A 13,992-nucleotide genomic window follows, 5' to 3' on the forward strand; every position below is an offset into this window, starting at 1 on the left:
GCTCGACCGCCTGCCTGATGGTAGCTGCAGGAAGGTGGTATGGCCCGGGTACTGGGGACCTTTGTTGGGTGTTATCTTGGTGAGGCCACCGGATACCACCGGTGGTGGGAGGGACGTACCCGTGATGTATTCGGCTGAGTCGACGACTCTCTGAAGCTTCTTACGTTCCTGCAAATCCGAATTGCCATACTAAAGCATGATGTGACCAGTCAGGGTGGTGTCAACAGTACGTTCTGTGACTGGTGGTCTGCAGGGACAGTGGTGAGCTACCCAGGTGAAGTACAATAATCTCAGTATGCTGGTGTGTGTGTCCCTTGCGAAGTTGGTGGTCAGCTGCCCACTACTGACCACTGACCAGTACCAAACTCTGCTGAGAGACAGGGAGGATGTGAGGGCCAGAAGGGACTACAAAGACACAAAACACTCTCAATCTTAGTTTATTGTAAAGCCAGTAGTGTTACAGCCTCCTGATGGGATATGTTTGTTGGCGCCAGCTGGGAAACGGGGACAGATGAAGCCCGTGGACACTAACTACCAGCTGGGGTTTGCCAAGTGTCTCCATGTCGGAGTCTCTGTGCAGGATGAGCAACTCGGGGACTGGCAGTTCACCAAAACTGAAAGTTAACGCAGGTTCTTTCCTCGCCAATGGAAACTTACTGTCACTTTTTAACTGAAGCCTGTGTTAGTCACTTGTAACTCCCAGTCACCTCAAGCATTGCAGTCTCTGCGTTAACAGCACAGTTTAGTCAAAGTGCAGGAAACCCAAAGGACTCGCCGACGTTAAATTGGAATGTGAGAGGATTATGCCAGAGATGGAGAGACTCCTAGGGACAGAGAATGTTACAGTGCGGGGGAGGAAAAGGAGGTCACAGTACTGGCAGGGGCTGAGAGATCATTGCAGTAACAGCAAGGAGAGAGGGCAGTGCTGTACTGAGGTGAGGGAGAACATGGCGGTACTGAGCAGAGAGAGAACACTATGGTACTGAGGGGAGAGAGAGAACACGACAGTACTGAGGAGAGAGATAAAACACGACAGTACTGAGGAGAGAGAGAAAGAACACGACGGTACTGAGGAGGGAGAGGGAGAGAACACAACAGTACTGAGGAGAGAGAGAGAACACGACAGTACTGAGGAGAGAGAGAGAACACGACAGTACTGAGGAGAGAGAGAAAACACAACATTACTGAGGAGAGAGAGAGAACATGACAGTACTGAGGAGAGAGAGAGAACACGACAGTACTGAGGGGAGAGAGAGAACACGACAGTACTGAGGAGAGAGAGAAAACACAACATTACTGAGGAGAGAGAACATGACAGTACTGAGGAGAGAGAGGGAGAGAACACGACAGTACTGAGGAGAGAGAGAGAGAACAAGACAGTACTGAGGAGAGAGAGAGAACACGACAGTACTGAGGAGAGAGAGAGAGAACAAGACAGTACTGAGGAGAGAGAGAGAACACGACAGTACTGAGGAGAGAGAGAAAACATGACATTACTGAGGAGAGAGAGAACACGACAGTACTGAGGAGAGAGAGAGAGAGAACACGACAGTACTGAGGAGAGAGAGAGAGAACAAGACAGTACTGAGGAGAGAGAGAGAACACGACAGTACTGAGGAGAGAGAGAAAACACAACATTACTGAGGAGAGAGAGAACACGACAGTACTGAGGAGAGAGAGGGAGAGAACACGACAGTACTGAGGAGAGAGAGAGAACAAGACAGTACTGAGGAGAGAGAGAGAACACGACAGTACTGAGGAGAGAGAGAAAACAACATTACTGAGAAGAGAGAGAACACGACAGTACTGAGGAGAGAGAGAAAACACAACATTACTGAGGAGAGAGAGAGAACACGACAGTACTGAGGAGAGAGAGAGAACACGACAGTACTGAGGAGAGAGAGAGAACACGACAGTACTGAGGGGAGAGAGAGAACACGACAGTACTGAGGAGAGAGAGAAAACACAACATTACTGAGGAGAGAGAGAACATGACAGTACTGAGGAGAGAGAGGGAGAGAACACGACAGTACTGAGGAGAGAGAGAGAACAAGACAGTACTGAGGAGAGAGAGAGAACACGACAGTACTGAGGAGAGAGAGAAAACACATTACTGAGGAGAGAGAGAACACAACAGTACTGAGGAGAGAGAGGGAGAGAACACGACAGTACTGAGGAGAGAGAGAGAACAAGACAGTACTGAGGAGAGAGAGAGAACACGACAGTACTGAGGAGAGAGAGAGAACAAGACAGTACTGAGGAGAGAGAGAGAACACGACAGTACTGAGGAGAGAGAGAAAACACAACATTACTGAGGAGAGAGAGAACACGACAGTACTGAGGAGAGAGAGGGAGAGAACACGACAGTACTGAGGAGAGAGAGAGAACAAGACAGTACTGAGGAGAGAGAGAGAACACGACAGTACTGAGGAGAGAGAGAAAACACAACGTTACTGAGGAGAGAGAGAGAACACGACAGTACTGAGGAGAGAGAGAGAACACGACAGTACTGAGGGGAGAGAGAGAACACGACAGTACTGAGGAGAGAGAGGAAACACAACATTACTGAGGAGAGAGAGAACACGACAGTACTGAGGAGAGAGAGAACACTATAGTACTGAGGGGAGAGACAGAACTGGACAGCACTAAGGAGAGAGAGAGAAAACACAACATTACTGAGGAGAGAGAGAACATGACAGTGCTGAGGAGAGAGAGAACACGACAGTACTGAGGAGAGAGAGAACCCAACATTACTGAGGAGAGAGAGGGAACATGATAGTACGGAGGAGAGAGAGTGTAAATGAATGGGGATCATGAAAATTCAGGGGCTTTCATTTCATGGTTCCTCACTGCGGACTGACACCAGACTGGATCAATATGAAATAGATGCTGTTGTTGACAGTGAAAGGGCTGTCAAAAATTGCCGGGTGTTCTTGATCAGCTGAGTCAGTAGGCTGTAAAATGCCAAATGCTTTTTCTTGAAGATAAGTGTGAGGCATTGCATTGTGGGGATACAAATGAGGCTTGGACTTCCACGGTGAATGGCGGAGCCCTGGGGAATGCGGTAGAACAGACAGGAATACAGGTGTGTGGTCCCCTGAGAGCAACATTAAAGGTAGACAGGGTGGTGAAAAGGACTTTTGGTATGTTAGCCTTCATCAGTCAGGGCAGTAAGCATGGAATTTGGCACGTTATGTTACAAGACATTTTGCAGCTGAACTTGGAGTACTTTATTGAGCTTTGGTTACCCTTTATAGGATAGATATAATAAAGCTGGAAAATTGCAGATTTCTGAGAATGTTGCCTTGACTTGAGGGCCTGAGTTATTCGGCGAGGATGGGCGGGCTAGGACTTTATTCATCAGACATAAGGGACTGAGAAGTGACCTCATCGGCGTGCATGAAATCACAAGTGGCCTAGGTATGGTGAATGGGCAGTTTGCTGGCCAGAGAGGATCGAAACCTCGAGGGCACAGGTTTAATATGAGAGCGGAAAGATTTAAAGGGGACTAGAGGGGCCATAACTTCACGCAGAGGATGGTGAGTATATGTAACAACGATGAGAGGAAGTTGTTCAGGTGGCACATACAACAGTACAGCACAGGGGCAGGCCACAATATTGTACTAAAGCAATTAAATTAGTAAGCAAATGGCCAACTAAACTCATCCCTTCTGCCCCCACAATGTCTCTGTCCTTCCATTTCCCACACATTCACATGCCTATCTAAACATCCCTTAAAAATCGCTCATGTATATCAAACCACAAAGAAGAGAAAATCTGCAGACGCTGTAAATCCGAGCAACACACACACACACACACACAGTTCACCATCAAACCCGCAGGTAAGGGAGGTGCCTATAGTCTGGTGTATGGACCTCCACCTTGCCGAGGCCCAGCATCAACTCTCAGACACCTCCTCTTACTCACCCCTTGAACAGGACCCCACTAAGGAACACCAGGCCATCATCTCCCACACCGTCACCAACCTTATAGACTCTGGGGATCTCCTATCCACCACCACCAACCTCATAGTTCCCACACCCTGCACCTCCCGTTTCTACCTCCTACCCAAGTTCCACAAACCTGCTTATCCAGGTAGACCCATTGTTTTAGCTTGTTCCTGCCCCAATGAACTCACATCAGCATACCTCGACTCTGTTTTATCCTCCCTAGTTCAACCCCTTCCTACCTACATCCATGACACTTCACATGCTCTTGATCTTTTCAAGGATTTCAAGTTCCCTGGCCCTCATCACCTTATTTTCACTATGGCTCTCCATCCCCCAACAGGAAGCTCTCTGTTTTTTTCTGGGCACCAGACCTAACCAGTTCCCCTCCACCACCATTCTTCTCCACCCAGCAGAACTTGTTCTCACTCTGAATTATTTCTCCTTTGGCTCCTCACACTTCCTTCAAACAAAAGGTGTAGCCATGGGCACTCACATGGGTCCCAGCTGTGTCTGCCTGTTTGTCGGCCACGTGGAACAGTCTATGTTCCAAACCTACAATGGTGACCGTCCCGCACTTTTCCTACGCTACATCGACAACTGCATTAGTGCTGCTTCCTGCACCCATGCTGAACTCGTTGACTTCATCCCCTTTGCCTCCAACTTCCACCCTGCCCTCAAATTCACTTGGTCCATTTCAGACACCTCCCTTCCCTTCCTGGATCTCACCGTCTCTATCTCCAGAGACAGCTTATCCACCGATATCTATTACAAACCCACACTCTCACAACTACCTAGTATAGACCTCATCCCACCATAATACTTGTAAAAACGCCATCCCCTTTTGTCAATTCCTCCATCTCCACCGCATCTGCTCTCAGGATGTCCTCCTTTTTCAAAGAAAGGGGCTTCCCTTCCTCCACCATCCACGCTGCCCTCAACCACATCTCTTCCATTTCACGCATGTCTGCTCTTACCCCATCCTCCCGCCACCTTACCAGGGATAGGGTTCCTCATGTCCTCACCTACCACCCCACCAGCTTTCGCATCCAGCACATAATTCTCCGAAACTTCCACTACCTCCAATGGGATCTCACCACCAAGCACATTTTTCCCTCACCCCCCACTTTCTGCTTTCTGCAGAGATCGCTCCCGATGTGACTCCCTTGTCCATTCGGGACTTCCCACTGATCTCTCTCCTGGAACTTATCCTTGCAAGCTTAACAGTGCCTCATCTGCCCCTACACCTCCTCCCTCACTGCCATCCTGGGCCCTAAGCAGTCCTTCCAGGTGAGGCGACACTTCACCTCTGAGTCTGTTAGGGTGATTTACTGTGTTGGTGCTCCTGGTGTGGCCTCCTGTGTATCGGTGAGACCCAACGTCAATGGGGAGATCGCTTCACTGAGCATCTACGCTTCATCCGCCAGAAGAAGCAGGATCTCCCAGTGGTCAATCATTTTAATTCCACTTCCCATTCCCATTCCAATATGTCCTTCCATGGCCTCCTCCACTGTCGTGAAGAGGCCACACTTAAGTTGGAGGAACAGCACCTTGTATTCCATTTGGAAAGCCTCCAACCTGATGGCATGGACATCGATTTCTCAAACTTCTGGTAATGCCCTTCTGAATCCCACAGTTCAGCACAGAGCCGAGTAAACGCCATGGAGCTGTGAGCTGAACCAGTCCCCTCCTCACCTTGGGTCCCTACACCCTGACCTTTTCAATCTGGTCTGGCACCTAAATCTCCGTCCGAACATCGGGTTTGACCGCTTCGAACAGTGATCTGAACCGGCTTGCTCCTCGCCACTCTGACCTTCTCCATCTGGCCCAGCACTTAAATCTCCGCCTGAACAACAAGTTCTGCTACTCAAAAATGCTGGACTTCACCACCTCGACTCTGTCTGAACAGCAGGCTCTGCCACTTGGATATGCAGGACTTTGCCGCCTCGATTCAGCCTACGAATCTCTGTCTGAACATCGTGTTCAGTAGCACTCTTGAGCCTGGACCCCACAGCTTCGATTCGGCCTGTGCCCGACCTTTCACGCTGTTTGTTTCGTGAGCTGCCTGCCAGAAGTCGCTGAGGGTCACCAGCACCATCTTAAAACAGGAAAGTCATCTTAAACAGGAGCTTCACTCCTGGACAAGCAGACCTGGCGAGAGGCTACAGAGATCAGCTGAGGAGAGCTGACCAAAAGTGGGTACTTGGAAAGATTAAGGACAGAACTAGATCACTCTCCTATACCTTGGAGGTTGCATCCGATGTTACCTGGAAACCACATCTATCAGTTGAGGAGCACAGTCAATCGTTAATGAAGAAAAGTGGCCAGAGCTGTCACACCCTCTTCTTGTAGTCCTAGAGTCAACCCCTAAAGCCATGACGGAGGGGGCCTCAGAACCTGAAATTGTTCCACAGCCACAAGTCTCTCCTGTCAAGTGGAGTCAATATATACAGTATACTAGAGAGCAATACGGTTACACTTTTGAGTTGAGCTGCATGCTATATAACGTTGGAGTTTATAGCTAAGCAGGAAGGAGTGTTGTGTATTTAATATTTCGGTAATAATTGAGTAATATTATTTGATTAAGCTTTCTTTGTTGTTTACATAATTCATTACGGGTTATATGTAAAAGCATGTGAATGGCATACGTCATTACGCCATGACATCATAAGTGCGTGCTTCACCACAGGAAAAACAAAATGTACATAAGTTATCCCCAGCACAGTGTTGTTCTTTCAATTAGTTTTATATTTTGCAGTTACAAAACATAACACTCGGTGTGATATATGTATTGTGGGTGCACCAGGGTCTGGAGGAACTGTTTCATTTGTTTTTTTTATTTTTTTATATATAATATATGTGTGTGTGTGTGTGTGTGTGTATGTGTGTGTATATTTATATATGGGTGTGTGTGTGTAGTATGTATATGTATAAACAGATGCAATAAAATTGAAATTGAACTTGAACTGGAATTCATTGCCACAGATATCGGTAGAGGCCAAGTCATTGGGTATATTTAATGCAGAGCTTAATCAGTAAGAGTGTCAAAGGTTACGGGGAGAAGTCAGGAGAATGGGGCTGAGAGGGAGAATGAACCCATCATGATGAAATGGTGGAGCAGCCGATGGGCCAGATGACTGAATTCTGTTCCTGTGTATTAAGGGCCAAGACTGCTCTCAGTAACCAGCCTTCACATCGAACCACAGTGCTGGGTAAAATTCATTCCTGCTAGAGAGCAGGGCTCAAAACTGTGCTGGCGTACCCACGGCAGTGCTGAGGGAGAGTGCTGCCCTGGGAATACAGTCGTTCTGAATGTTAAACATTCTCCTGCTGTCTCAGGGATATACAGTCAGCCCCTCTGGGCTATCAACATTCCTGATAACGATTATACACCAGTCACAGTCACAGTCAGCGCTGCTGGGCTACCAACATTCCTGATAATGATTGTACACCAGAACACATTCCTGCAGTCAGTGCTCTGATCCTGTTTGTGGGAGCTTGCTGTGCACAGATTAGATTGGCTGCCATTTTGCTGCATTTCCAGAGTGACTGTGTTTCGTGGTTGTCCTGAGACTGTGGGTGCTATGGGAGTACAGTGCTGGTGTTTTACTGTGTGAACTTTACCCAGCGTAGCGGTGATGGTAAGACAGGCAAATCTGTCTTGAGATCTCAAAGTGCTGACCTTCTGTCCAAATGTTTCAGAGGCACCGAATGCATCAAACCTGAGGATAGTACGGATGGATCGAACAGCTGGATGTGTTATCGGGGGCGATGAGGTCTACCTGCTTTGTGACAAAGTCCAGAAGGGTGAGTTTCATTTAGCGCTGGGCATGCAGAGGTGAACATTCAGTACTGGTGAACTGATTGGTTACAGAGACGCCATGCGCTGGGAGATAACAGGAGATGGGTCAGTATCATGAAGATGTGGTTAACATCAGGGTCACAGGGTCTCACACCTTTCCTGTCCCCTCGGTGTTCATCAACCCCTGACCACAAGAGGAAATATGAATGCTCAGTATTACATTGATCATCTTGGCTTCCAGATGTCTACACTTCCTCATTCCTCTCTGTTTCTGTAATCCCCTCAGGCTCCTACACCCTGTCTCTATTGCTCCCTCCAGCCCTCACAGCCTGCCCCATCATTTAACCCCCCTCTGGCCTCTACATCTCCCTATCCTCACAATGTTTTCTGGCCCATACACTCCTCCCCCTCTCTGTAACTCCCTCTGGTCCCTACATTCCTCCCTATCTTCATAATGCCCTCCATCCCCTACACCCCTCCCTCTCTCTGTAACTCCCTTCTGGCCCTACACCCCTCCCTATCTTCACAATGCCCTCTGGTCCCTACACCCCTCCCTCTGTCTGTAACTCCCTCTGGTCCCTACATTCCTCCCTATCTTCATAATGCCCTCCATCCCCTACACCCCTCCTTATCTCTGCAACCCCCCTCCATCCCCTACACTCCTCCCTATCTCTGTAACCCCCTCCGGCCCCTACACCCCTCCCTATCTCTGTAACCCCCTCTGGCACCTACACCCCTCCCTATCTCTGTAACCCCCTCCATCCCTACACCCCTCCCTATCTCTGTAACCCCCTCCATCCCTTATACTCCTCCCTATCTCTGTAACCCTCTCAGGCCCCTACACTCCTCCCTATCTCTGTAACCCCCTCCATCCCTTATACCCCTCCTTATCTCTGTAACCCTCTCAGGTCCCTACACCCCTCCCTATCTCTGTAACCCCCTCCATCCCTTATACCCCTCCCTATCTCTGTAACCCTCTCAGACCCCTACACCCCTCCCTATCTCTGTAACCCCCTCCATCCCTTATACCCCTCCCTATCTCTGTAACCCTCTCAAGCCCCTACACCCCTCCCTATCTCTGTAACCCCCTCCGGCCCCTACACCCCTCCCTATCTCTGTAACCCTCTGGCCCCTACACCCCTCCCTATCTCTGTAACCCTCTCAGGCCCCTACACCCCTCCCTATCTCTGTAACCCCCTCCGGCCCCTACACCCCTCCCTATCTCTGTAACCCCTCTGTCCCTTATAATCTCCCTATCTCTGTAACCCTTTCAGGCCCCTACACCCCTCCCTATCTCTGTAACCCCCTCCGGCCCCTACACCCCTCCCTATCTCTGTAACCCCCTCCATCCCTTATACCCCTCACTATCTCTGTAACCCCCTCCGGCCCCTACACCCCTCCCTATCTCTGTAATCCTCTCAGGCCCCTACACCCCTCCCTATCTCTGTAACCCTCTCAGGCCCCTACACCCTTCCCTATCTCTGTAACCCCCTCCGGCCCCTACACCCCTCCCTATCTCTGTAACCCCCTCCGGCCCCTACACCCCTTCCTATCTCTGTAACCCTCTGGCCCCTACACCCCTCCCTATCTCTGTAACCCTCTCAGGCCCCTACACCCCTCCCTATCTCTGTAACCCCCTCCGGCCCCTACACCCCTCCCTATCTCTGTAACCCCTCTGTCCCTTATAATCTCCCTATCTCTGTAACCCTTTCAGGCCCCTACACCCCTCCCTATCTCTGTAACCCCCTCCGGCCCCTACACCCCTCCCTATCTCTGTAACCCCCTCCATCCCTTATACCCCTCACTATCTCTGTAACCCCCTCCGGCCCCTACACCCCTCCCTATCTCTGTAATCCTCTCAGGCCCCTACACCCCTCCCTATCTCTGTAACCCTCTCAGGCCCCTACACCCTTCCCTATCTCTGTAACCCCCTCCGGCCCCTACACCCCTCCCTATCTCTGTAACCCCTTCTGGCCCCTACACCCCTCACTATCTCTGTAAGTCCCTCCAGGCTCGGTATACCTTCAGTTCTATCTCTTGGCTCCCCCCTTCCCCAGTGTAATCATTCCCTAGGCAGATATGCCTTCAGTGTGCGCCGTGCTCCAGAATTCCCTCCCTCAAACTCTCTCATGTTTTTTTTGCTGCCTGTTTGACTTCCTGCTTCCTGTCAGTTTCCTCTGCAGCTAACTGGCCCGTTTTGTCTGAGATTTCTCTCTTGAAATACCTCGGGGACTTTTACTCTGAGGAAGGTGCTGCTATACACAGATACTTGCTGTTGTTGGCACTGTGGATTGCAGAGGAGGGCCTGACTATCTTGTGCAGTTCCTTGTTCGGAATCTGAGTGGTGAGTTTATTCTCCAACCAGAAGGACAGCTTTGCTCCTGATTGGTCAGGGCTGGCGGATTTGAGGAACTGACTCTGACTGTTGTGGGTTTCCCCACTAATGACATCAGGCAATTTTGGCAACTTACAGGAACTATGTGCACATTGTCCATAACCGAACTCTTTTAACACGCTCTGTGACCCTGGAAGTACAAATCCTTGAGAGTTCCAGCTTTAATGAGGACCTGGGATCGTAAGTAGCTTCTCTGAAATGGCCCAGATAAATGGAGACGGGTACTGAGTAAGGCTGGGTGACAACCTTGGCAAAGTCCTTCTCACCACACCTGGGGCCTGCTGGCTAAACTGGATCAAAGACCAGGGCACCCGTGGCAAGGCAAGAAGCCCCCTCCTGATCACCACCCAGCACCCTCCCTCAGCTGGTGCATCAGGGCCCCTGCTTATTGAACACTCGGAAGGCACGCTGAGAGCAGCAGTGACACAGAATGCCCCGTGGGTGGGGACATCAGTATCCATCACAGAGTAGGGGGATGACGCCACCACTGACCCAAGTGTCTGGGTCCAGGAGGATGGGAGTCCCCGACTGGGTTTACAGCAGGTAGTGAGTGACCAGCAATGGGACAAACACACTGAGCCCCGTCCTCACCCGTCTCCCTGTGGTAGATACATCTGTCCCTGGGAGTACTGGTACGGGTGGCCATTGTGCTGTCCCTGTGGTGCCACAGTTCTGTCTTCACTCTGAGGACACCCGCCATCATAATGTGTGGACCTCACTCGTGATAACTGGGACCTGGATTTCTGGATCCTTGTGGACATTCCTGACAGTGATGGACTCTGTGATCACAGCTCAGGAGCTCAGACGTTGGGCAGGAGGTGGCCAATTACACCTGGCCTCTAAAAACTGGAGTGGAAGCAACTCTTCCTCGATCCTGAGGAGGGGAACAGTGACAGACCCGGCAACTCCATGAGGTGCTATCACCTCAAGTCTGTCCCCTCACAGCCCGGCATGTCCTCACTCAGCCATGCTGTCAAACCAGGGGACCCATGGGTCCGGACGGGCTCCAGGATTAAGTGAGCCACAGCCGATGGATCCCATTTAGCTTGTGCAGTCCTTTCAGTATATCCACTATCTACAAGCTACAAGTCGGGACTCTGAACACACTCCACCTTGGAAACAGCTTCTTCCCCTCTGCCGCTGGATTTCTGAGCGGTCCACAAGCCCATGAACTCTACCATCCTATTCCTCGTTTGCCACTGGTAATGTTTTATGTCCTGCTGTCACCAACTGGCAAATTTCATCACCTACACTATCTGAGTCTGAGGCCGCCGTTGGTCAGAGTCGATCATGGAGTTTGTACCCTAGCTGTCTGGTTACACAGGCACGGTCCATACGATATGGAGAGCAAGTTGTTGCCCATGTAGCAAGCTCCCCCTCTGCACACACCTGGTGAACCCAAAGGATCGGCAGAGACTGATACAGTTTTGGTACCAGCGGTGTCACAGGAGTTGCCGGTCAGCAATGAACTCAGTGTAGGACTGCCTCAGGGACTCCACTCCAGATTTTTCCCTCGGGGTTTACTCCCAAAGCCTTCCCCGTGAGTGGGTATAGACGCAAGGCAGCGGAGGTTTGAGATCAGAGTTTTCCTTCTCCATCATGAGCTGCCAAAGTCAGCTGACGAGCCCCATCTGACCTGCGGTACACCAGTGATAATAAATCTGATTCTGAGTATATCTCCAATGACATTGTTTCCTGTTCTCCCTCCATCAACGACGAGTCCCAGCATTTTCAACAGCTGCACTATTTTGCTTTCCTGCCATTTTGTTATGATTCAATAGTGGAATCCAAAAGTAATACATTTGCCTAAAGTTTCTTAAAGGGAAAACGTGAACCAATAAACGCCCGAAATAGGAACAAAATCCCCTGCTTATCACCTGCCCCCTGACATCCACAGCAGGCTCGAAGTTCTGTATCTCCAAAGGAGCAATTTCTCCACCCCAACACCAGAGTCACTTCAGCTCCCTACAGTAGGATCCCACAATATTTAAAAAGAGTTATGCTGCATGTTATTGGCTTGGAATGTCCTGTAAAGCTTTGCCACTTTGTCACTGGATCAAAGGTGTGCTTTATTTGTCACACTTACATCAGAAGAACAGTGAAATGCATGTTTGCGTCAAATGAAATCAGCGGCGATTACGCTGGGCAGCCTGGAAGTGTCGCTATGCTTCTGGCATCAACATAGCGTGGCCACAACTCACTAAGTCTAACCCGTACACCAACCGGAACACGGGGAGGAAACCGGCGCAGTCAGAGGGAGTATGACGGCGGCAGGAATCGATCTTACAGCTGACGCTGTGATAGTAGTCCACTAACCGCTACACCACTGTGGTTAGCACCAGATTCTAATCAGCAGGTAGTTCTGCTGCCTCTGGCTCTCGTGTGCTGTTCCTGCGGAGTTTGCAGGAATTTCTCATGGCTGCATGAGGTTCCCCAGTCCCTCTCACATCTTAAGATCAACTGGTTGCTATAAATAGCTCCGAGAGGGTAGGTGGGTGGTATGGGGGGGTTCGGGGGTGGTTGGTGTAAAAGTGTGAGAGAGTAGGCTGTAGGGAAATGGGGAGGGGGGAGGTGGATGGGCTGATGGGCATGCTGTTCCGGGAACTGCCACAGATGATGGGCTGAAGGGCCACTGATGGGCCGTGTTGAGCTTGCTCCACACCGCTCCAGTGTTGCCTCTTCCTGCTGTTGAACAACTGATGAACGACGTTCTCACTCCTAGCCTTCTGCTGTGCCATCTCTCTATCCAGACGACATCCAAGTTCGTTTCTATGAAGAGGATGAGAATGGAGGGATTTGGGAAGCATTTGGGAACTTTGGTCCAACAGATGTTCATCGACAGGTGAGTGACATTTTGATCTCTCTCGACGCCTGAGAGCTTTCTGGGCTTTAACCTCACCGGTGGTCCAGTGCCGCTGGTCTGTGAATGAGCCCCAGCTCGAACTTTGAGCAGAGCCAACCAGTGTTAACTGGTCTGTCACACGGCTGCCGAAAGCAGAGTGCGTTAACAGTGTCAATCATAAGACCAAAACACATAGGAGCAGAACTAGGCCATTCGCGTCTGCTCTACCATTCCATTGTGGCTGATTTATTATCCCTCTCAACTGCATTCACTTCTAACCCTTAACACCCTGACTAATCAAGAAACTGTCAACCTCCAATTTAAATATACTCAAAGATATGACCTCACAGCCATCTATGGGAATGAATTCCATAGATTCACACCCTCTGGCTAAAGAAATCCCTCCTCATCTCTGTTCTCAATGTACATCTCTCTATTATGAGGCTGTGTCCTCTGGTCTTTGACTCCCCCGCTATAGGAAACATCCTCTCCACATCCAGGTCTTGATAAAGACCTTTCAATATCCAATAGGTTTCAATGGGATCTCTCCCCCCCCCCCCCACCACCATATTCTGAACTCCAGCGAGTACAGGCCCAGAACCATCAAATGCTCCTCATAAGTAAACCCCTTCATTCCAAGAATCATTCTCACGAACTTCCTCTGGACCCTCTCCAATGCCAGCACATCTTTTCTTTGATAGAGGGCCCAAAATTGCTTACAATACTCCAACTGTGCTTTGAACAATGCCTTATAAAACCTCACATTACATCCTCGCTTTTATATTGACAGACTCAACCTGCAAATTAAACTTCAAGGAATCCTGCACAAGGTCTCCCAAGTCCCTTTGCACCTCAGATTTCTGAATTTTCTCTCCATTCAGAAAATAGACTATACCTTTATTCCTTCTACCAGAATGCATGACCATACACTTCCATCTGCCACTTATTTGCCCATTCTCCCAATCTGTCCTTCTGTAGGCTCCCTTCTTCCTCAACACTGCTGACC

The 13,992-nt window shown here is 49.8% G+C and overlaps 1 protein-coding gene across 2 annotated transcripts in view; it reads left to right on the forward strand.

Annotated features, from left to right (window-relative positions):
* LOC140196778 (nuclear factor NF-kappa-B p105 subunit-like) overlaps nucleotides 1–13,992 on the forward strand; it is a 129,295-nt gene that overhangs the window by 62,244 nt on the left and 53,059 nt on the right. For both annotated transcript variants that reach the window (XM_072256553.1, XM_072256554.1), the window contains exons 9-10: nucleotides 7,650–7,754; nucleotides 12,895–12,986. In XM_072256553.1, the coding sequence (XP_072112654.1) occupies nucleotides 7,650–7,754; nucleotides 12,895–12,986 (197 nt within the window). The remainder of the gene's footprint in view (nucleotides 1–7,649; nucleotides 7,755–12,894; nucleotides 12,987–13,992) is intronic.

The sequence above is a fragment of the Mobula birostris genome, chromosome 4 (genome assembly GCF_030028105.1).
Source record: "Mobula birostris isolate sMobBir1 chromosome 4, sMobBir1.hap1, whole genome shotgun sequence".
Taxonomy (NCBI): Eukaryota; Metazoa; Chordata; class Chondrichthyes; order Myliobatiformes; family Myliobatidae; genus Mobula; species Mobula birostris.